At 38.0% G+C, this 22,253-nt stretch overlaps 1 protein-coding gene across 2 annotated transcripts in view; it reads right to left on the bottom strand.

The window, feature by feature from the left end:
* Window positions 1–22,253, bottom strand: part of fam184ab (family with sequence similarity 184 member Ab) — a 159,016-nt gene that overhangs the window by 50,423 nt on the left and 86,340 nt on the right. For both annotated transcript variants that reach the window (XM_067417968.1, XM_067417969.1), the window contains exons 10-11: window positions 21,602–21,752; window positions 9,067–9,279 (exon numbers count right to left, since the gene is read on the bottom strand). In XM_067417968.1, coding sequence (XP_067274069.1) covers window positions 9,067–9,279; window positions 21,602–21,752 — 364 coding nt within the window. The remainder of the gene's footprint in view (window positions 1–9,066; window positions 9,280–21,601; window positions 21,753–22,253) is intronic.

The raw sequence follows: 22,253 nt of genomic DNA, 5'->3' as shown, positions 1-22,253 counted from the left end.
TCAGCTGTCCATTACAGTCCCAACAGTAAAGCATGGTGGTGGCAGCATCATGCTGTGGGGGTGTTTTTCAGCTGCAGGGACAGGATGACTGGTTGCAATTGAGGGATAGATGAATGCGTCCAAGTACAGGGATATCCTGGACGAAAACCTTCTCCAGAGTGCTCCAGAACTCAGCCTGGGATGAAGGTTCACCTTCCGACAAGACAATGACCCTAAGCACACAGCTACAATAATGGAGTGGCTTCACAACAACTCTGTGACTGTTCTTGAATGGCCCAGCCAGAGCCCTGACTTAAACCCAATTGAGCATCTCTGGAGAAACCTGAAAATGGCTGTCCACCAACATTTACCATCCAACCTGACAGAACTAGAGAGGATCTGCAAGGAGGAATGGCAGAGGATCCCCAAATCCAGGTGTGAAAAACTTGTTGCATCATTCCCAAAAAGACTCATGGCTGTATTAGATCACAAGGGTGCTTCTACTAAATACTGAGCAAAGGGGCTGAATACGTAGGACAATGTGATATTTCAGGTTTTCTTTTTAAATAAATGCAAAAATGTCAACAATTCTGTGTTTTTCTCTCAATATGGGGTGCTGTGTGTACATTCATGAGAAATTTTTTTACTTAAATGATTTTGGCAAATGGCTGCAATATAACAATGAAAAATGTAAGGGGGTCTGAATACTTTCTGTACCCACTGTATTTGCAGTAATGACAAGCAAGCAGGCATGGAGTCATTGGATGAGCAGATTTGTTTCCTCGGTAGAGAAGCGTTTTTCCACTTGCAAATCCCACCATGTAAATAACACATCCGCCAAGGTGCAAGTGCAATTGGCCCTTAAAGAGAATGGGAGATGAGACTGATTTATTGCACGTTATGCCCAAAACACACCCATTACTCATTAGGTACAACCCTTTTAGACCATGCGCATGGCACGTCAAACCTTTTTTTCCGTCGTTAAACTAGCATAATAGGTCCTCTTTTTAAAAAAGACTTGCAAATAGTAAAAGAATATAAATATATTTGGATGAACCATATTTGAAGTTGTTAAATATCTGATAAAAGAAAAAGGCTGGCCGGAAGGGGCAGCTCTGCACTTCACAGGTCTCTTCCCATTTCTTCCCCTTTAACCACAGTGAGTCATCAGGTCCATATGCTCTCGGCCGGTGTGCTGTTGAGGATTGGCACACACAAGCCTTTTACCTACTGTGGCAGCTACGGGATTTTCGCCTGTTCTTTCCGGCTGGGTAAAAAGCAGAGCTTGATGTCAGCAAAAAGCTACAGGAAAGAGCTGAGGTGCATGTTGGAGCGAGATATCAGATGGAGGAACCGCACACTCCATTTTAGTCTCTGAGGATGGAGCAGCGAGTTGTAAGACTGACGCTGTCTTTCTCCTCCGCAGTGCTGTTGAGCCTATTAGCAGCAGAGCAGCGTTCCTCCGCCTGACTTCAAAAGAGCCCTGCTCAATATCGAGATGCTAGTGAGCAGAGAGAGAGAGAGAGAGAGAGAGAGAGAGAGAGAGAGAGAGAGAGAGAGAGAGAGAGAGAGAGAGAGAGAGAGAGAGAGAGAGAGAGAGAGAGAGAGAGAGAGAGAGAGAGAAAGAGAAATAGTGATGCGGCTGGTGTGAGATTATCACAGGGTGCCGCACCACACTGAACCGCAGATGATAATTAAACACAAGTCAATAAATCGTCTCCTGGCGTCTACACATCTACCTTGGACTTGGTGCTCTGGAGCAGAAAGATATTAAATGAGATTTCATAACCCTTCTGTTGGATCTCCTCTCATTAAATGCATGAAGCAAGGCCAAGAGGCCATATTTTAATTGCAGGGGAACTGGGTAAAACTCTACAGATTCAACAACAATTACAACTGCTCTTGAATCTTTTATATTTGGACTGCTGGGAAACTTTGCACTGCTCATCAACATATGAATTACTGCCGTGTCTGATATCACTATGTACTATACAACCATACACCAAGCATCAGTAATAAATCATGTCTATAACCACTGCTGATATGCTATGTTTTTTGTTGCTTGCAGCTCCCAATTAAATACATAGAAACAAATTATTCCAATTAAATATTTAAATGAATTGCAAATATTTAATCATAAATATTTATATTGCAAATATAAAATTGCGAAATAATTAAATAGTTATAAAAACAAAAGAAAAAAATACCAAACAAATTGATACATGTCAATTGTATTTCATTTTAACATTACTTTTTACATTTTTTATAGTGATAAAACCTATTAAATCTAATGCTATACAATAATGTGATACAACAGATATGTATTAATTAGTTTGTTGTAATTAATTAATTGAATAATTGTATGTTGTTATTATTAACTATTTAATAATTTATTTAAACATTTATTCAATTATTTAATTATAGAGAGTAATTTAGACAAAAATGCTAAGACAAAGCCAATATAGAATAGTGGAAATGGCAGGTTAGGATTTTTTGTTAGTACGGTTTGATATCAGATTGGAGTAAAAATAGATGGTCTCCGTTGCATTCTGGGTCAATATAAACAGTTAACCTCTGTGTGTATATTTCCTAATGGCATCACTGATAAATAATCTAATTCCCTCCATTCCCAATCCTCTGACAGCTGGTGGGCGAGGTTCATAATGCCAGGTGTGTCCTGGACAGTGGGGCACACCAGTAATAGAGGTCAGTTGGTGTTATCACACAAAATGTGCTCAGAGACCAGCTGTGACAATGAAATCCATTACACAGCATGTTGCTGAAATAAACAGGCAATCGAGCAACTAGTGACTTTCAGAGCCAATTTCAACCAAACAAATTCAATAAGAAAATAAATGTCCAAGCATTCCGATAGCCGATAGGGTGGATGTGTTGGATTGTTCCATATTTTGTAATATTATAGTATAATATTTCATAGGCCTATTTTATAAATATTTTTTTTATTTCTGTAATATAATTTATCTGATTATTTTTATTAATAATTGGTTATTTTGTTAATTGTATAATTATATATATATATATATATATATATATATATATATATATATATATATATATATATATATATATATATATATATATATATATATATATATATATATATATATTTAAATTATAAATACATTTCTAATATTAAATTAAATGTATATGTATATTTATTTAATATTTAAATACAAATTTTAAATGTATAATTGAGTATTTTTATGCAAAAAATATTTTAATATTATTTACTTATGTTAACAAACAAATAATTTTAAGGAAGTACATGGTAAAATTCACAACAGCAGATAACAGTCAACAATGGCATTATTATTGCCATTACTAGTTATAAGAATACAACAAAATAAATACACATTTAAAATGTATTGTTTACTTTGTAATATACACACACACGCACGCACGCACGCACGCACGCACGCACACACGCACACGCACACGCACACGCACACGCACACGCACACACACACACACACACACACACACACACACACACACACACACACACACACACATCCCTGATTCCAAAAAAATTGGGACATTGTACAAATTGTGAATAGAAAAGGACTGCAATAATTTACAAATCTCATAAACTTAGATTGTATTCACAGTAGTGAATAAATGTTGAAAGTGAGACATTTTGAAATGTCATGCCAAATATTGGATCATTTTGGATTTCATGAGAGCTACACATTCCAAAAAAGTCTGGACAGGTAGCAATAAGAGGCCGGAAAAGTTAAATGTACGTATAAGGAACAGCTGGAGGACCAATTTACAACTTATCAGGTCAATTGGCAAAATGATTGGGTAAAAAAAGAGCCTCTCAGTGTGGCAGTGTCTCAGTAGTCAAGATGGAAAGAGGATCGCCAATTCCCCCAATGCTGCAGCGAAAAATAGTGGAGCAACTTATCATCATCTACAGTGCATAATATCATCCAAAGATCACCAATAGAAAACATTTGGTGCATCATAAAGAGGAAGATGCAACAAAGAAGACGTAAACCTAAGAATGGGCCAACATTCCTATTCCTAAACTTGAGCAACTTCTCCTCAGTCCCCAGACATTTGCAGTCTGTTATAAAAAGAAGAGGGGATGTCACACAGTGGTAAACATGGCCTTGTCCCAACTCTTTTGAGATGTGTTGATGCCATGAAATTTAAAATAAACGTTTTTTCACCTCAAAACTATTTTCTCCATTTGAATATTTGATATGTCATCTATGTTGTATTCTAAATAAAATATTGAAATTTGAAACTTCCAAATCATTGCATTCTGTTTTATTCACAACTTGTACAGTGTCCCAACTTTTTTGGAATCGGGTTTGTATATTTCATTATTAATCATTTTCAAGTAGATAAAATGTATAATAAAATGTGTCAGAATTTTGTTTATACTGGGGTTCCTGGACGGGGCAGTCCCTTTGTCTGTAAAGACAGAAAACTAATGATTATATATAATTGTAGTAACCCAGTACTAATTATAATCAAAACATTAACAGGTCATATTAATTTGTGTCCAAAATTTATATTAATGAGATAAGCCTTTGCCAATTTGTGATATCACAAGCCAGCCTGTTTTCACTACTTCTTAAAACTGTGAAGTGAAGCCTGTGATTCTGACTGACGCTGCATTTGGCGAGTCAATCTCGTCTTATCACCAGTTATTCAAGCGGTATATCCCCGCTGTCCCCACTCGCAGCCTTCATCTTCAGGCCTGCGGTGTGGAGCCATTTCAGCCCAGCTCAAGGTAATCATTTGTAGTTGAAGTGAGAGATTCTCTCCCCTGGAGTCGTCAGGGGCCAAGTACTGGATAAAGCAGACATTACAGCCTAAGACAGCAAGCGCTCAGCCATTACTAACCCACAAACAGGAGAGCCGAGAGTGAGTGGTTTATTCCAGGATATGGGAAAGGAAGGACCTGAGAGATGTGCTGTGGGCAGTACTGGATATGTGGCAGATCTGACCCACCACATCAAATCTATTGGGGGACAGAAAGAGGCTCTTGCATGAGGGCAAACGGGGCTAACGGACAATTTTACCAGTGGACAAATAGGCTGAAAGGATTACAGTCAGACATTGCTTGGTTGTCTCTGTATAAGGAAAGAGCTTCAGCTGAAGGTTGGAGTCGATGTGGTCTCATGTAGTCAGACTGTCTGCATAAAATCTCATCCACAATCCACAAAAGACTGATACTCTGAGCACCAGATACAAATAAAAATGCCTTTGGTGGGAAGATAAAACAAGACACTCATTGGTGGCCAGTGATTTTACAAAGGAACTGCAACATGCTACATGGTTTAAGTCAAAATGTAATAATACAGCCTAACACTTGCTGATGTAAGAAACACGAGCAATTCAATTCAAAGACATACAAACTGTCTACTATAGACAACTAGTAATCGGCCATCCAGACACAGATTTTAAAACCCCATATGTAAAAGATGAATAATCCTATTGTCAAAATGAAGAAAATTAAAAAGGTACAACTATAATGAAATAGAAACAATTTTGGGGAAGTTACCTTTTAAATTAATGCGTTACAATATTGTGTTACTCCCTAAAAAAAAAAAAAACGAATTGGGTTACTTGGTTACTTTACAGAAGCAAAGATATTGGCTAATAAAGTGAGATTAAATAAATAAAGTAGTTTTTGTGTAATTTAATATTTTTAATTATTGCAGGTTTGTGTAATATTCAGATTTTTCATTTCACAGGTTTTTTTTTATTAATTTTGAGGAACACTGAAACAACAACCATCACGGCACACAACGCATTGGCCTCCTACTTGCGTTTCTTATTAAAAAAGTAACAGTTATTTTGTTGTAAATTAAAAGTAAGGTGTTACTTTACATGCTACTTGAAAAAAGTAATCTGATATAACTCACAATACTTACGTTGCCTTCATGTGTCCTTGTAAACCTTAATCAAAATAAGTTTCCCTCTCTCTTGCAGCGACAGCTCCACTCTTCTCTGATGACGTTTACTGGCACGAGGGCGGGACAACATGTCCCTCACATGAGTTCGACCAATAGCAAAGCATAACCATTAAGCTAAAGAATGATGATCGCACACAAAGCGGTGACGTCCTCAAGCGTGGAGAAACCCATGGCTATCTCAGCTAATAGATATATGATCCAGAATCAAATCTGAGGCTGAAATAAATTGAACATGAGAAAAAGCAACAGCAGGACGTCCGTCTCTGTGGTATGTACTGTATTTAGTCAACATTTGTGTGTGTTTACTCGCAGTTTATGAGGACATGATTCGGTTTATGGACTATTGTATGCGACTAAACCTTAGCAGTAGCAAGCAAAACGGTTTTGCACGTCAGACTAGTGTAACGTTATACAGAGAACAACAATGGAGTAACTGTTAGCGCATTTGAATGACGAAGCACGCGATCGTGTCGTTTACTGATGTTTACTCACGCGACGATAGCCACCAGCATAGACATTTGAAGCAGTTTTACTCACCGGCTGCTTCCAAAGCAGGACCGAACCTTTATCGCTGGGACCGCTCCGTCAAAAACGCACTTCTTTGGTATGTTTTGGTGAAGTCCTGTGACAGCAGTGAACGGTGGAGATCCACTTTGTGACACGACTGAAGCAATGTTGTGAAGCTTCCCGTCATTTCTGCGTTCAAATCGGTTCAAATGCAGCGCTGCCTTCCCGGAATGCTGTGCTGAAGCATTGAAGTCGCTTGATGTCACTCATAGGAATAAAGTGGAGCGCGGCGCGGACTATAAAGACAGAAGTGTTCACGGACGAATGGATCTGCACCTTGAGACCAGTGTTTATGGGCGGCGTGCATTTCCTCTCTCGCTCTAGTCACAAGCGCGCTCGTGCACCCTTCCAGGAGAAGAGCCCGTACGGCCCATACAAGGACCTTCCGCTATATCGACGTCAAGCCGACTCATACTCGAAAAAAACTCTCCGAAACTTGTGAGAAACTGGAAGGAGTATTTTTGACACAGAAATACTCCATCAAACGTCCAACATTAGTTTTTGAAACTTGTCTATGTTTAGGATGGGAATCCAAGTCTTTAACAGTGTAAAAAGCTCAGTTTGCATGAAACAGCATTTCACCCACCCTTTAAAGCAGCACTAGGTAACTTTTCAACCTTCATAATATAATTTTTAAGACTCTTGTGATGATAAATCGACTTACAATAGGTTGAATGACACATCTGCCATAGCCTGATGGGGTCTGTATCGTTTTTAATCGTACTTTTAAACTTCTTCTTTATCAATCTTTAAAAATCTTTAACTTCCTTAAATTCGGACGTGTGAGCCCAACTTTGTTCGTCGGATAATATAGTCATGTCCGAAGCAGCACAAACAAATAAGAAAGAAAAGGTTTTGTTGGAGGAAAGCAATAAGAGGAAACGAAAAAGTGATGGGATTAAAGGCAGGACGAGGATCAACATGTGACCAGCGTTTGCTTGTCGGCGTGAGCTGAAGGAGGCATGCCCGACCGATGCTGTCCTGCTTTTTACGGTGATTACCTACCACTCAAACATTGAACTGAAGTATCATATAGATTCTGTAAAACGGTAACCAATAGACTACTATAATGACGCTGGCTTGTAAATGTGAGCATCGTGATTATTTGGCGTTTGAAAAAAATAAAACCCATGAAATTATATTCATATGACATGCTGAAACATATGCCACTGACTGAAACGCTGTTACCTGGGATGAAGACATTTCACACACGCCGCCAGAAGAACACCTGCATGTGAACTCCTCTTGCAGTGTTCAGGTTAACTGTTAGTGCTGCACCGACCCGCGGGACGCTTTTATGAAGTTATTTGGCCTGCACCGCACCACTGTATATATTTTTACAACCCGCCCTGCACCCGCGACCATTAAATAGACATACGGGGTCCGCGGCTTATGAGACGACCCACGCATTACTAGTTCAGGGCTATCAGGGTTGTCATGTCAACAAATGCACGCGCGATGGCATCCCCTGTTGTAGGATGACAGCTCTTACGACAGTAGTTGAGGACATTATTTTTTCCAAACTGTAGGGGGACCCCAAGAGCAAAAGTTGCCAAGTGCTGCTTTAAACCTTGTCACAACAGGAAAGAAAAGACTATCACAATTTGCCAACTTTAAAGAAATGTAAAAAACTGTTTCTTGATCAGAAAGAAATATTTATATTAAAGCCACAATATGTCATTTTCCGCCACTAGAGGTCAGATTCTGCAGAGCTTTTATTATGTTGCAGACGCCGCCCACGCGTTTTCCAGTCATGCGAGAGCAGCAATGTTTTATTATATTAGATACATTATTTGTGAAACTTGTTGATCAATTTTAGGCATGGTAAAACATGGTACTAACCGTGGTAAAAAAAAAAAAAGTACTTAAACAATAAGACTAACTATGTTGAGCTAAATAACAATGATCAGTTTTCTGTCGATAAATGTATAATGTTCTGTCTAATTAATGTATAATGTATAATGTTCTGTCTAATTTTCTGTCTAATTAATGTCTAATAAAACATATAAGATATAAAAAGCGTCTTTGGCGTTTCCATAGTTTCTACAAAATAAAGGAAATCAAGGGTAACGCGGGTATCATGTCATTGATAGCCAACATACAGACACAGTCCGTATCCTGGTAAAAACTGCTTATTTCTCTGGATTTAAACATTCTTGGAAACATTTGGGATAATGCAAGTACACAAGTCAACAAAATATATAACTCTGTTCCAGTGGTTTTTGGGATATTTTAAATCCGATTGCAAGTAATATTAAGTTACATTTGGCTCCTGTTCTCAATCTAATGTTATCTTTGTTGACTAAAATGATATGCCATTTCAAAATATAAACTAAAACGATAAAAAAGTATAAAAATCAGCACAGATCAGACTGTCTGTGAATGGTCCGTGGGAATGTTGTCTGAAGCTGAGATAAGAATAGATATGGAACCGAGGGGAACGGAGCCCTATAAACTCAAATAACACAGAGCCAAGAGTTGAAAGGAAAAAGATAAGAGCTCAAAAACAGGTTAGAGGGGTCTCCCTCTCGGAGACAGGTGGGAGATAATGTTTTGTTGCGGTTACCTTCAGGTCGTGCTGGCGGGCGTCCTGCATGTCCTGCATAGCACAGCAGTGGGCTTCCTGCAGCCGCTGCTCCCTGCGCTGATGCTCCAGCTCCATTTCCTGCAGCTGCTGTCCCAGGTGCTCTCGCTCCTGACTGAACTGTGCCTGCAGCTGCTGCAGGGAATGCTGGGATTGGGAAAGCTGCATCTCCAGGCTTTGTTTCAGCAAGGAAATCTGCACACAGGAAGGAAACACTGGTTAAAAAGGTAGCTAGATTTTGCAGGTAACTGAAAACAAATAAAATTATGTCTCAAAAGTAAAGAAAGTTCTGGGTTGGTTGCAAATTAAGCTCAACCGACACCATTTGTGGAATAATGTTGTTTGTAGCAAAAATATATTTTCTCTTTTCAAAAGAGAAAAAAATTGGTTACAGTGTATAGTCAAGAGTAAAGCCACATAACATAAGACATAATATGAGTGTTAAAATGATTTTACTGTGGAAAAAAAATCACTTAGTAATCTTTGTGTAGTTATATCCAATTTTACCACTTTTTTGCCATGACAACACAATATTTTCAAGATTTGTTTCTCACTTTTTTTTGTCTTTTTTTTGTCAAATCAACAAATAACTAATGTGGTTCAGATAACATATTTGGAGTTGCTGTTTCCTCATACAGCTTAAAAAGAAGGATAAGCTAAATTATTTTGGTGGTAATTAAAGGTGCACTATGTAGTATTTTTGCAGTAAAATATCCAAAAACCACTAGGCCAGTGTTATATATTTTGTTCAGTTGAGAACCTACAATATCCCAGAAGTTTCCAACTATTTGTAAATTGTGAGAAAATTGCTATTTTAACTAAGGACAGGGACGTTTCAGCATTGCATTTGAGGGAGTCGCCTGTCAATTGCGTCATATCTGCGTTACCCTCGGTTTCGGCTTTTATTTCGCAGGAGCGCTTTACCAGTGGCGGCTCCAGAGATTTTCTGTTGCAGGTGCTATGGGGATGCTTAACACTTAAGAGAAGGTGCTTTGAATTTTGCGGCATCATTATGGCATTATGGAGTCGCATTGGACCACCCTGGTTTAAATTAATACATACACACCCGCCTTATATATATATATATATATATATATATATATATATAAATAATTAGCACTTTGGGATTGTTTTTAACTATGAAAAGGGCTTTACAAATAATATATATATATATATATATATATATATATATATATATATATATATATATATATATATATATATATATATATATATATATATATATATATATATATTTTTTATTTGTAAAGCCCTTTTCATAGTTAAAAACAATCCCAAAGTGCTAATTATATATATATATATATATATATATATATATATATATATATATATATATATATATATATATATATATATATATATATAATTAATATTAAATATAATATAATTCTGGGCTCTCTTGAGGATGGTTGCTAATATCACCTGCAGCTCAAACCGTAACCATAGTTGCCAAGTCCGCGTGTTACGTGACTTTGGGCTTCTTTTTGGGCAAGTCGTGTTAAAAATCTTGAGTCGTGGGTTGCGTTTTTTTGGGTTTATTTTTTAAAATGTGTTTGCTTGTTAGGAAAATATGACAAGCAACTTTGTTTCTTAATAGTTGCTGTTTTGTCCAGTACATTGCTGACACGGTCTTCTCACAGCTAATGGCCATTCAATGCAACGATACTGCAATTCGTCCTCATACATCCCGCCTCGCTCCTCATTGAAGAAAAATCGCGTTCAACGTGCAGCATGTGATGTGACCATAGACTGGGACATTATAAATGCACTGATAGTTCGTAGATGTAAATAGACGAAGACATGTACAGAGACGGAGGAAACGGAGGAGGCACCTAATTTACCGATTTAAAAAAAAAATGATAATAGATTTTTTTTATAATGTACTTTTTAATTCCGAAGAATCTCAATGTATTTATTATTACAGGCTATGATAAAACAATAAAATAAAATGTGTGCATGTTCACCACTGCTAATGTGTGCACTAACTCCGACTATGGGTTACCATAATTAGCCTTCACATCACTTTTTCCATCTCCAAACCTCTTCTGTTCACAGCCTTTATTGCAATTTGAATAATTTTGTAATATCACATCTGTTTTTGCTTTTCAAACTCTGAAAGGTTTCAATTTAATAGCAGGCTCATTTATTGATAAATTGTTGATCATAAATTATATTGATAATAATATAGTAATATTGGGCTTGTGTTTGAAGCTGCAGTTGATTATTTATCTCGTGAGAGTTGGCAACACTGACTGACTGTAACGTTAGCATCCTCAATGAAAACCGCCGCCGCCGATTCTCTGTCTTTAAGTTCATCCCAGGAATTTTCTTGTTCTTGAGGCTCTGTGATGACGAGTGTTGTGTCTGCACCTTCACAGTCTCGTTTCTCGTTTCAGGATATGACTCAGAACGTGGACGTTTAGGGAGCAAAAAACGATCCAATTTGGTGTAACGTTATTTTACTTTGCTAAAACTCGCTATCAAAAACAAGCTCAGAGGTTCGCGGGCGCCGAGCCCATTGGCCAAAGATGATCACCTGTTTGGGCCTCATGTATTTAAGACTAATATATAATTTTAAATTATTATTTAATTCCTATTTTAAAAACATGAGAGAATATTCAAACATGACTTTAAAATATGAATATAAAAAATTACAGACATTTCTTGGGGGTGCTGGGCAGGTGCTATGACTAATATAGGGGGAGCTGCAGCACCACCTAGCCCCCCCCTGGCGCCGCCACTGCGCTTTACTCTTAGCAGTGTGAACAAGTGAACGCACAGAGTAAAGTCATAACATCGGTTTGAACACACTTAAATGTATCTAATATGATAAACAGAGCTACATTACCTCAAAATCATAACCGGAAGAGCGGATCTGTGCAGGCGCCAGGCGAATGTGTCCCGTCCCGTCATAATAAAAGTCCCGGTATTCGCGAGGCGGGTATTTGTTTAACAATCGCTCCAGCAGCCTCGCTCAGCTCCACAACACTCGGTCCTGCTCTGCTTTAGACTACAGTAACGTTAATAACCGCATGCATGAACGTGATTTCTGCCCGAGTCCTATTTTTCACCGGCTGTGATGAGAAGACCACATCTCCCAAGATGCTGCGCTCACACTTTGTGTCATCAAACTACGATTTGTTTTGAATAGGCGCCCTCCAGTGGACGAAAGCTGCATAGTGCACCTTTAACATTGTCAAAAATTATGTTGATTAAGTTTAACATATTTTGAACCTGCGATATTCCCTTAAGTATAAGCAATAGTAATCGTGAAGCTTTATTTAGCAAGCACCACTAATTTAGCCTGACAAGCCAGACCCACATCAAGATGTTTGGTCTGGAAACTCACCATAGACAGGGCTCAATCCGAGGGGCGGGATAAACGGTTGTCTTTCACGCTCCCTCTGCACGCAACTGGATAGAGCTACAACCAACCAGAGCAACGAAGGTGAAGCGGAGCTAGTTGACAGATTAAACATTCGGCAAAATTCAGAACACATCATGCCTTTTTAAGAATGACTTCAGTGCCGTTCTTTGTTCTTTTCTCAGAGAAAAGCTTAACTCCAAGTCTTCCAGAGTCACGGTCAAAGCTGATTCGAAAGACCGCCGTTCGACAGTTTCTGTGTTTACTAGAAGCACGCAAGCGCAACTCTGCCGTCACTATGTTAAGCCCCGCCCACCGACTCTATACACGATGTGATTGGGCCGACCAGAGTTTGGTTTTTACAGCTTAGAACTGTATTGAGAGTTGCTAGATGATACTCGCGGCAGATTAGATTTGCTGCCGCTAGGGTGCGTTTAGATTTCTAGGCAACCACTAATTAGCTAAACTGTTGCCAAACATGCTCCTTGTAAAGACTATAGAAGAGATAGCAGCGATTAGAAATCTTCATTCATGTTTATGGTCATGCCATTTTTATTTTCACAAACTGTTAGCAGGCTTATGTGTGTGCAAACACACATTGGCTCTATCTTTCCTCAGCGGATTGAGCTGTGAGATGAGTGTGTGGGTGTGAACTTGTGTCTAGCAGCCATGTCAACAGGGACTGAACCAGGTCTCAGTCTGAGACGAGGTGAGAAGTCGACATCGGCACACACCGATCGATACTTTGGCGCTGGAGGTTTCAGTTACTCCGGCCTACTCGTTGGCCTGCTAGCCTCATTAGAGGTGTCGTTTATGACAGGGAGAGTTTTACTGCGTTGTACCCGCCAACAATCCAACACTCGTGGAAGCAATAAACTGATGCTGTGCTTCATGTAGCATCAACAAATTATTTCATTTTCATGCCGGATGGAAGTGGTTTCAATATGCCCGGGATATCATTGCTCATATCACACTCGGTGTGCTGCTGACACTGACAAAAAGATGAATGTTTTTGGAATGTGAGAACTCATTTTTTACATTTGAGGAAATCATGAAAGGTGCTTGCTAGTGTAAAACTTTTTTATTACATTTTATTGACACCCCCTCAGCCCCTCAGTCCCCCACCACCCCCAGCAATGCTATTCTAGAGCGGAGACATATTGAGGGCCCCCAGGGGACCCAACATTTAACCTTTCTACATTGTGGCAAATTAAAAAGAGCTCTTAGAAGTTCAAGTTCAAGATATGGTCCTTCTGTCTTCTTTACAATCCACGCTATTGCAATAATTCTATCTCAGTTTTTGTTCCAACAGGTAAAAATGTTAAAGTAAAAATTATCTTTATGAAGTGATCTTGTGAATGATGAATATGTGCTTATATTTAATTTTATAATTATATTAATTTAATTTTGTATTAAAAATATTAAAAATATTAAAAAAATTTTTTACAGACTTCTCTATGGTGACCTGTCCGAATTCTCCAATCATATGGTCCGTATAAACCCCGCCCCTTTCTCACAATACACCACAAATGCCTTAGCAAATAACTAAAATCACTAATATTACTAACTGGAAATAAATTAAACATTAACAGTAATATTTGTATAAAAATACCAAATCACATAACAAAATGACAAAAAAATACACATTTTAAAGACTGGAAATATAAAAATAAAAGAGAATTTAAAATTGGAATTAAAGCTATACATAATATAATAAATATAATACTAAATTCTTACAGACAACGAACTACCATAAGCAAAAAGTAAAAGTAAAGTAATTTAAATGATTTAAATCGCTTTGTAGCTCAAACACAAAACTGAAAAAATTATGATTTATATCGCTTTATAGCTTTTCAAACAGAAAAAATTATGGAATCGTTTTATAAAATTATAAGCTTCATATTTAAGCTTTTTAAATACTTTAAAAACTGGCTTCCATTATAACTTCCATTAAAAGTTGCCTCCCTGTATAGTAACTGCTTTTTGTTTTTAAAAAAATGCAGGCGTGAAAAATAAAGGAGAACATAAAAAAACATGTTTAAACTGTTTTTGAGTTATTTAAATGGGTTCCTAGCCTAGAAATCTAGACGCACCCTAGCGGCAGCAAATTTAATCTGCCCGCAAGTGTCATCTAGGAACTCTCAATACCCTTCTGAGCTGTATTCCCCTCACTCTGGACGGGCCAATCACATCGTGTATAGAGTCGGCGGGCGGGGCCATAATGACGACGGCCGAGTTGCGTTTGCATGCTTCTAGTAAACACAGAAACTGGCGAACGGCGGCGGTCTTTCGAATCAGCTTTGACTGTGATTCTGGAAGACTTGGAGTTAAGCTTTTCTCTGAGAAAAGAACAAAGAACGGCTCTGAAGTCATTCTTAAAAAGGGAAGATGTGTTTGGAGTTTAGCCGACCAGATACGGCGAATGTTTAATCAGTCAGCGAGCTCTGTTTCACCTTCGTTGCTCTGGTTGGTTGTAGCGCTATCCTATCGCGTGCAGAGGGAGTTTGAAAGACAACTGTTTATCCCGCCCCTCGGATTGAGCCCTGTCTATGGTGAGTTTCCAGACCAAACATCTTGATGTGGGTCTGGCTTGTCAGGCTAATGGGTTCCTCCATTGAAACGACTTCTCCAATCATACAGTCTGCATAACCCCGCCTCTTTCTTACAATCCACCACAAACTCGCACTCAGATCTGCCTCCATCCGACCAACAACTGATGAATAGAAGCTACACTTTTTTTTCTTTTAAGATAATCCGTTTCACTCAGATGCAAGTCATAATATGGAATAAAAGATTTGTTACTACTTTGGTTTCATCATGACCTCAATATAGGTAGTATAGAAAAATATTAACACCCCACACCTCAATAAGCTGCCAAATTTGAGGCATCATTCACATCTGTAGCATTAATTTGGGATGCCAAAATCTTATTAACATATAACTGTATATGACTGATTGTTCTCAGCAAGCACCACTAAAAATAATGTGAACAGATGAGTGGTGCATGGAGGTCTCGTGCTTCAATTTGATGCATCTAGTGCACTAGTCTAGAGAGTGCTAATGGGTGAGGCTGAGGACATTTCTGTAGTGGCGGTAATCGCTTCTCCAATAAGCTCTACAGATCTTGCCGCTGCAGCAAGACTTGCTCTGACACATTTAGAGCTCTGAGAAAGAAAGAGGTCTTGGCTGCCAGCAAAACACTCTGCACACTTTTACAAATAAATAAAACAATGATGTTCATGATAATGAAAGGAGACTAATTATACAATAGAGCTGGAAATAAAAAAGGCCGTTAGAAAAGTAGCCATCTCAAGGGTAACGTGTTGCAAGTACTGTTTTATTTTTAGCTGACCTGAGATGTACTAAACCTGAATTAATTAAATCCAACTGTAGTAAAACTTTGTAGTGGAAAAAAAATACTGAATTTAAAGGTGCCCTAGAATGATTTAAACAATATGTTAAATTGTTCTCTGATATCTACAGGGTATGTGGCTTATTTAAGGGCAACATTTTTCCATATACAGTTTAACAGGTCCATTTACAACCCTATAAATTGTCCCTAGGATGTAATGCTCTGTTATTGCCTTATTTGGAAAAGTCATGAATATTAATATTGAGCTCTGCTCTGATTGGCTTATTTCAGCAGCTCACAGTGGCGAAGCGGCTCGTGGGTCCTGACCGCCCTGACAGAACAAAGACCGACTGAATGACACTTTAAACAGAACATCTCAAATGGAGATTGATAAAATGCAGGCCACTTGTTTATTGGTTGTTTCAGATCATCCGCGCGCGAGAAAGAGCTCGCATTCGTGCGATTGCCAGATTTCAGTCTTTTCAATCCTACAAACAGAGTTTTTCTGTGAAAAGAACACATCCGGTGTCCAATCTGGCAACCATATGCACGCTCTCGCTCTCTCTCTCTCTCGCGTGTGGATGATCTGAAAACACCAATAAAAAAGTAAGCTGCATTTCAGCAATCTCCATTTGCGATATTCTGCTTAAAGTGGCATTCAGTCTACATTTTAGACTTGTCTTTTTTCGTCAACGATATTGCATGTTTATATAATGTCACAATGTAGGCTAACGTTACAAAGTGACTGTGATGTACTCTTAATACAAGCATGCAAAACATCATAGGCCTACTTCACTTCTCAAAAATATATAACTTATATTTTTACAAAATGAATCGCCTTGTCAAATGACTATCGTTTTAACTTATATGGTGGAAAAGGTGACGTTTGCTAGAAGGATTGAGTGAACGATCTAAGCAAAGTATCTACGGTTGTATTTTGTAATACAAAATAATATTACCCTTTGTCATTAGACACACTATTTAGTTTTGTATGGTACTTGGAGTTTCCTATTGTTACTGTACTAGCATCTTGCGATATCTAGACAATGCAGTCTATTTATACACTATTTAACACTGAAAACGGAAAACATTTTAAATATTCACAATAAATGAACAAAACAACCAAAAACAAATAAAAACAATGGATGAAAACTGCAACGGATGATTGTGTTTTAGGTGCATGCTAGGGGTGGCACGGTTCACAAAACCCACGGTTCGGTTCATATCCCGGTTGTTGGTTCTGTATGGTTCTTGTTGTTGTTGTTTCTTTTAATCGTTAATACTCCGGAAATTTACTTTTTACTTTTAAATTTTTATATATAGCTTTTATCCACAATTTAGGATACAGTATATCATGTAATCATGCACAAACTGAACTTGACTTGACCATCTCTGAGGAAAGCTAGGTGAGATTTTGATATACAGAAGACATTGATGACATGTTTTTTTCATTTATTTGGCAAAAAAGGAGATTGTGTATTACCATCTCTACAGGAACTTTGAAGATTGAACTGAAGAATTAACTTGCATTTATCAAACTGGCAACTTCAGTGTTGCTTTAAGCCTTGTTTATACCTAAGCCTTGTTTAAACACGTCCGCACGAGCGCAAGGGTGTGTACGCGAAAAAAATGACGTCAACGCAGAGTGTGCGAGACCCCATTTCGTTTGGCAGTGTGCACGTCAAATTTTGTAACTTTGCGTGCGGCTCCACAACCCGAAGAAGCATGAGTTCCAGGCGAATCTGGCCGAGCATGACATCTCATCCCGCCTTCACCAACCCCAAAACAACCCCACACCATAATCCCCCCCTCCATCAAACTTTACACTTAGCACAATGCAGTCAGAAAAGTACCGTTCTCCTGGCAACCAACAAACCCAAACTTGTCCATCAGATTGCCTGACAGAGAAGTGTGATTGGTCACTCCAGAGAACACATCTCCACTGTTCTAGAGTCCAGCAGCAATTATCTTTTAAATTATTTTATTCTGTGGCAGAAACAAGCTTCCCTAAAACTTGTTAGAAATCCAAGTATGACATCCCTAAAGAAGAGTGCTAATGTGAATTAAATTTCCCAAAAAGTGATCAGGAGTGATAGATTAAACGTAATTAAAATAAATATAAACAAATAAAAGATAAGAAAATAAAGGTAATAGATAGAATAAATACTTGTGAACAGATGCATATTATTTGTCATAATAACAGGCATGGACTAAGATGAAACAAATCAAATCTATATAAAAACTGGCTACCATATTACTAAGATTTAGTGGGTGGTTGTAACTGGCTCAATTCAAAAAGAGCCCACCACTGAGTATCTGATATTCTCATTTCTAGATATCCTCTGGGTCCCTCCTTCAACCGATGGAAAAAACGCAAGACTGAATGCTTAGAAATGTAATAGCACTCCTATTCTCTATACACCTCAATATTTGAGGCATCAATAACATGCATAGCTTAAATGTTGTGGGGAAGACTTATGTTCCATGCTCTAAAAACGATAGCGATGTTTGCCTGAGGTTCCTGTGGTTTTAAGTGGATTCTGAATGGGAACTTGCATAAGGTGTCAAACTGAGAGTTTATGTGCCATTTTTCAGCCTGTTTTCTTTTTTCCATGAGGACAAGTAGACCATGGAAAAATAATAAGCTATACAGCAGGGCAGACACCAGGAGGTCAGTGAAGGGAGCTAATGAAAATCTGCTGGATTCCATCATAATCTTGGGATATAAAGCTGAATGTTATCATTATAGGCATCTAGAGAATATCTGATTGATGAGAACTCTATTTTTACATAACCTGAAGTTTAAAAGCAAATCAACTAATGTGTTGTAATGTGTCCTTGATTATTGTGTAACCACCATAAACTTGAAATAAAAAATAAAGAGATACACCGATCAGGAATAACATTATGACATTCTTAATATTGTGTTGTTCCCCTTTTGCTGTCAAAACTGCCCTGACCCATCAAGGCAGGGACTCCACTAGACCCCTGAAGGTGTGCTGTGGTATCTGGGACCAAGATGTTATCAGTAGATCCTTTAAGCCCTATAAGTTTCGAGGTGGGGCCTTCATGGATCGGACTTGTTTGTTCAGCCCATCCGAAAGATTGGATTGAGATCTAGAGAATTTGGTGGCCAAGTCAACAGCTCAAACTCGTTGTTACCTTCTTGAGCAATTTGAACTACAGTAGCTTGTTGTTTAATCAGACTACACGGCCCAGCCTTCGCTCCCCGCGTGCATCAATGAGCCTTGGCCGCCCATGACCCTGTCGCCGGTTCATCACTGTTCCTTCCTTGGAGCACTTTTGATAGACACTGACCACTGCAGACCGGGAACACCCCACAAGAGCTGCAGTTTTGGAGATGCTCTGACACCGTCGTCTAGCCATCACAATTTGGCCCTTGTCAAACTTGCTCAAATCCTTACGCTTGCCCATTTGTCCTGCTTTTGACACATCAACTTTGAGGACAAAATGTCTAGTTGCTGTCTAATATATCCCACCCACTAACAGGTGCCGTGATGAAGATAATCAGTGTTTATTCACATCACCTGTTAGTGGTCATAATGTTATCCCTGATCAGTGTAAATTAAATGTTATAATATTCATTGATACAGTAGCAATTGAGGAAGCAACAGAATTTTTGGTAGCAGACACTGTACTATAGACTATCGATAGTGTATTAGTGATTACTAACTAGGGTTACATTTAAATTCGCACATTGCATTCCATTGAAAGCCCATTGGCAATAGCCATAAGCACCTGTTTAACATACTATTTCCACTGGATTTTTAAAAAGGGGAGAGTAATATTCAATAATTGCACTGATCATTTTTAATCCGGGCTCTTTGTAAATAACTACAGATCTCCCAAACCTAAAGGGACACAGTGATGGAAAAATATATATTTTGCGTTCCCCAGAGAAACTGTGTTCGAGTTATTTGCAAGCAAACACAAATGTGTGGGGGAAATGGTTGTGAGGAATACGAAGATTTTGTTAGTGAACGTCTTGAGGGAATGCAAAAATGTTGTCCTCTCATCTCATATTTTTCCCATCACCATGTCTATTTAGTGGCTCTGTACATCCTATATCATCAGACAGCTTCAAGAAATAAAAACCAGTTCTAAATGAGCGTAGTAAAATACCTTTCTTACACAATTTTTGGTTTCAGTGCCATACTTTTATAAATAAATAAAAATAATCAAATCATCCATTGTTGAACAGTTATCTCTCTTCAAAAGCTGCATATGATTTTGGACTGTTTGGGGCCTGATTTGATTACCAAAATAAAAAGTCTGTGTAGTTCCTGTCTGTACAGTATAAATGCAGTAGTGACTCTGAGCCGGCAGAAATGAGTGCTCAGCATATGAAAAACGCACAGAGGGTAACTCAAGGATACATCTGCAATACCTCTTAATATTAAAGTGTGGATGAGGGATATATAACTGCTGTTGTATTTCACTGATGCTTTTATCCATTTAAAAAGTGTCTTTGGGATTTGCAGTTTATTAAAACATGTATTCCCCATATTGACTTGTTTGTTTGTTTGTTTACAGTAGGTTTACATGTAGTCTTTTGTTAATATTATGAATAACTGTGCAATTTCTCTGCCACCGGCTTCAACAAACAGAACTGCAAAAAACAATATGAGGTTTTCTGAACATCTGCCAGTGGGCAAATAAACATGCAGCGCCACGGCAGATTTAAATAGCTAAGCCGTTGCTGTGTTGGTCTGGACAGGACGCAAAAACAAACAGAGACTTGTTTAATACTTTTGCTTAAAAGTACAATTCTATTAAAAATGCTGTGGTCAGTAGGATTTTCTAATGTTTGAAAAAAGAGGCTTGTATGCTTACCACAGCTACATTTATTTGATTTAAAACAGTAAAACATTGTGAAATGTCATTACAATAAAAAAAAAAAATATAGTTTTTTTAGTAACACTTTATTTTAGGGTTCAGTTATTAATTATTAACTAGTTGCTTATTAGCATGCATATTACTAGGATATTGGCTGATTATTAGTACTTATAAAGCACATATTAATGCCTTATTCTGCATGACCTTATTCTACATCCCTTAATCCTACTCAATACCTAAACTTAAATGCTTAAATGAGTTTATTGAGGCAAAAGTCGTGGTTAATAGTGAATATGTGTTCCCCATACTAAAGTGTTACCGTTTTTTCTTTTGAGTATACTGTAATTTATTCCTGTGATCAAAACAGAATTTTTCGACATCAATACTTCAGTCTTCAATGTCACACGATCCTTCAGAAATCATTCTAATATCTTGATCTGCTGCTCAGGAAACATTTATTATTATTATCAATGTTGAAAACAGTTGTGCTGCTCAATATTGTGGAAACCGATACCCCCCCGAACAGAAATAAACTGTCACTTTTGATCCATGCTAAATAAAAGTATTAATTTCTTTAAAAAAAATCTTACTGACCACAGTATGTTTTATACTTTATAGTGATATGCAAATTATGATTATATGGGGTCCATTTGAGCCACTCAATATTCATTTGTAATACTGATAAATCAATTGAGAAAATCAACAATAAAATGACTAAACTTGGATAAATATATAAAATCACTGAAAAATGATATAATTTAGTCATGAGGACTGAAAATGCAACAATTAAGCTCTTCATTATTACATATTTCATATACTAATTAGATTTGCAATTTCTTGAGTATAGCACAAAAGGACCCCCATAGGTTTATGGTAGGGGTCTCAACATGCAGTGTTAGCAGAAGCATGAATTCGTTTCTGACCTGTTCTAGAAGGTCCTCCACCTTCCTCTGCCAGCTCTCTCTGGCGGAGCACATATCCTGATCTTTATTCTGAGCCAGCTGGGTGAGTGCTGACCTTTTATTCTCCTCATGCTCTTCACGCAGTTCCTCACGGAGTTTTTTACACTCTTGCCTGTGGACACACACACACACACACAAAGACACACACTAAGGATCATACTGTTCATACAAATTTTTTGCAGAGACCTTCTGACATAAATCTGATAAAAACAGGACAGATTTGGTTTCTGATGTTGCATACATTTAAATATAAAAACACATAAATAAAGTTCTCTGCTGGGTCAGAGGTCAGTTGATCATTAATGACTGCTAAATGGGCCGTTTGCGCGCTCCACAAATCTTTTCAAAGCACCTACATTTCTCTGCTCGGCAGCAGCGGAGGTCGCGAAGGAGGTTAACCATCACATTATGTGGTGTAATTGCAGGACGTCATGAGAGAGTGTGGCGCTGGGCTTAAATCCATGACTATTAAGTCTGTGCTACAGACTGTTCTAAAATGCCCAAATAAACTCACACATACTGAGACACTGCGGAAACCTTTTAAAGGTGTGAAATTAGTCTTAATTGCTGCTTAAGAGGAAATGGAAGCTGTAATGGGGTCTGAGCACCTCGG

Source organism: Pseudorasbora parva, chromosome 15 (assembly GCF_024679245.1).
Source record: "Pseudorasbora parva isolate DD20220531a chromosome 15, ASM2467924v1, whole genome shotgun sequence".
NCBI classification, from domain to species: domain Eukaryota; kingdom Metazoa; phylum Chordata; class Actinopteri; order Cypriniformes; family Gobionidae; genus Pseudorasbora; species Pseudorasbora parva.
The sequence above is the reverse complement of the archived record's forward strand: the minus strand, read 5'-3'. Positions and strand labels throughout refer to the sequence as shown.